This window comes from Rutidosis leptorrhynchoides, chromosome 5 (genome assembly GCF_046630445.1).
Source record: "Rutidosis leptorrhynchoides isolate AG116_Rl617_1_P2 chromosome 5, CSIRO_AGI_Rlap_v1, whole genome shotgun sequence".
In the NCBI taxonomy this organism is placed as follows: Eukaryota; Viridiplantae; Streptophyta; class Magnoliopsida; order Asterales; family Asteraceae; genus Rutidosis; species Rutidosis leptorrhynchoides.
This window is the reverse complement of record NC_092337.1, coordinates 360,081,758-360,084,239: the sequence shown is the minus strand read 5'-3', so window position 1 is coordinate 360,084,239 and position 2,482 is coordinate 360,081,758. Positions and strand designations below refer to the sequence as shown.

At 34.8% G+C, this 2,482-nt stretch overlaps 1 protein-coding gene across 1 annotated transcript; it reads left to right on the top strand.

Moving 5' to 3' along the window:
* Positions 1-1,467: 1,467 nt before the first annotated feature.
* Positions 1,468-2,220, top strand: LOC139847552 (calcium-binding allergen Ole e 8-like). Its single transcript, XM_071837232.1, has one exon. The coding sequence runs from the start codon at positions 1,509-1,511 to the stop codon at positions 2,016-2,018; it is 510 nt and encodes a 169-aa protein (XP_071693333.1). The 5' UTR covers positions 1,468-1,508; the 3' UTR covers positions 2,019-2,220.
* The last annotated feature ends 262 nt before the right edge of the window (positions 2,221-2,482 follow it).

The following is a 2,482-nucleotide window of genomic DNA, read 5'->3' as shown; positions in this document are numbered from 1 at the left end:
GATAATATTAATGAAGTTTTTGAGATAGATAGGGACCTTAGTCCCACAGGCCACATCGACAGTTTCGTATATTTTCCTCCCTATTTCCAACTCCATATATTTTTTTTTTAACACAGCCAAAGAATGATTATATATAAAAAACGGTCCCTAGTAAGACGCTAAGAGACAATTACAAAGTTATGATTTCCAATTGGAATTAATTAATACAGTTGGAATTAATCGTTGTTATAAGTTATGACTTTGCTTGGGCCCCTGGGAGCATTTTGCTTCTTGGGCCAGTGCTATAACGTCTAATAGCTAAGTATTAACGTTAAATATAATAGGGCCATTGGATTCAACTCCCCCCGGTTGACCCTATATGGATCCGCCCCTGCTTTCAATTCGAACTTTTAGCGATTTCGTGCTATTCAGACTGTAGGGGAGTATTAGCAAATCTATTTGGCCCGAATTCAATATGTATTATGGGCTTACGATCTGCTAGGGTTTCTACGTAGTGTTAGAATTTCTGTACTCTATAAATATTGAATAATAATAAAGTGATTGTTACGAAGTTTCATTGTCTAACATAAAAAGCAACACAATAACCACCGAAACAAAAAATAAAATCAAAACGAGCTCTAAAAGCAAAAAAATCAATCACACCTTCAAAAGGGGCTAACGAAGCTTTTTTACTTAGGGAATGATACTCACACACTCAATATTGATCCATACACACCTAATTAACTATTATGTCCTTACTTACAATCAAGGTTGGAGAATTCGGATCTCGGGGAGATTTCGTTTGGACTTTTTTAGGGAGATCTCGGCATCTCGGAATAATCTCGGGGAGATCTCGGACGTTGACTTACGTTGATTTTATAGTTTTTTTAATAAAAATATACATAAAAACATAAATATATGTATATTTATATACGTTTTTACGAGATCTTACAAAAATATTAGAGAAATGAGCGAGAAAATGTTAGAAATTACGAATTTACAGGAAAAACTTACAAATTAGCAAAAAAATTCGAGAAATCGTGGCTTTGACTAAATTTGACCCCGTTGACCGAGAAATCACGGGAGAAGAACATCTCGTCTCAGTTGCCTTTTAAAAACGAGATCTCGGGAGATTTACAACACTCTGCTTACAATAATAGAAGTGCAAGTCCTTAGATAAATTTAAGAAAAAAAATATGTATAAATCAAAAACTGGTATATGAGTATCACATCCCTTTTTATTTCTCTTAGCTTTGCTTTGAAACTATACCGTCAATTCTTTTATAGGTATTTACCTCTCGTGTTTTTAACTAAATGATGATGATGATGATGATGATACTCCTTATTTAAAAAAAAAAAAAAAAAATTTAAAATAAGATGTATAAATTACAAAAAAAGAAAGACCAAACTTCAAATCAAAGTCATTAATATTCCCCAACGCGTCGTATTACGCGTCTTCATCTTCTATATCTTCCTTCTTTCCCCTTTTCACTCATCCAATTCAATTAATTTTATCCAAATCCAAAAATATGACGTCACATACCCCCAGCAACACCACCAATATGACGTCACCATCCGTCTGCTTAACTAACTCCGACGAAATCAAAAAAGTATTCAACCGTTTCGACGCAAACGGAGACGGAAAGATCTCCGGCGACGAGTTAGTCCACGTCATGAAAGCGCTAGGATCCGATGAAATTTCCGACGAACAAATCAAACAAATGATGTCGAACATTGATACTGATCGTGACGGTTTCATTAACCTAGAGGAGTTCACCGGATTCTGTAAATCCGACAACGGCGATGAAGATGGTGGAATGAAGGAGCTTCATGATGCGTTTGATCATTACGATTTGAACAAAAACGGATTGATTTCGTCGACTGAGTTGCATCAGATCTTGACTAAATTGGGTGAGAAGTGTACGGTTGATGATTGTATGAAGATGATTAAGTCTGTTGATTCCGATGGTGATGGTTTTGTTAATTTTGAAGAGTTTAAGAAGATGATGTCGAATGGTGGTTCGTCTGGTGCATTGTAAGAAGTGTGGGTGCGATTACAGGCTAGTTTAACTTATTTTACGTTTTTAGCCTTTTTAGGGTTTAATAAATAATTAAAATTAAATAAGTTTCATGGCGATTTGGGGTTTTTATGTGAGCTCTGATATTATGTCGTGGTTTAACTGTAGGTTGTAATTTGTAATGGAAATTTGAAAATCGTATTAGTTGATTATTATATGTTAACTTTTGACTGTGAATTGTTGATATTTGATTGGAGCATTGCATCTTTTGGATTCATTAGTTTGAAAAGTTGCATCATTAGACTAATCTCGATATCACTAAATAAGGCTTTCGCCTCGGGTTGTATTGATGTAGAATTTTTTAATGAAAGTTCCGATCATATTTAATGGGGCGTTTGTCCCCACCCCACTTTTAGATGTCACCGTAAGCGAACTTAAACATTAGGGGCCATATTTTATTTAATGTGTGATATTATTGTTAGCCA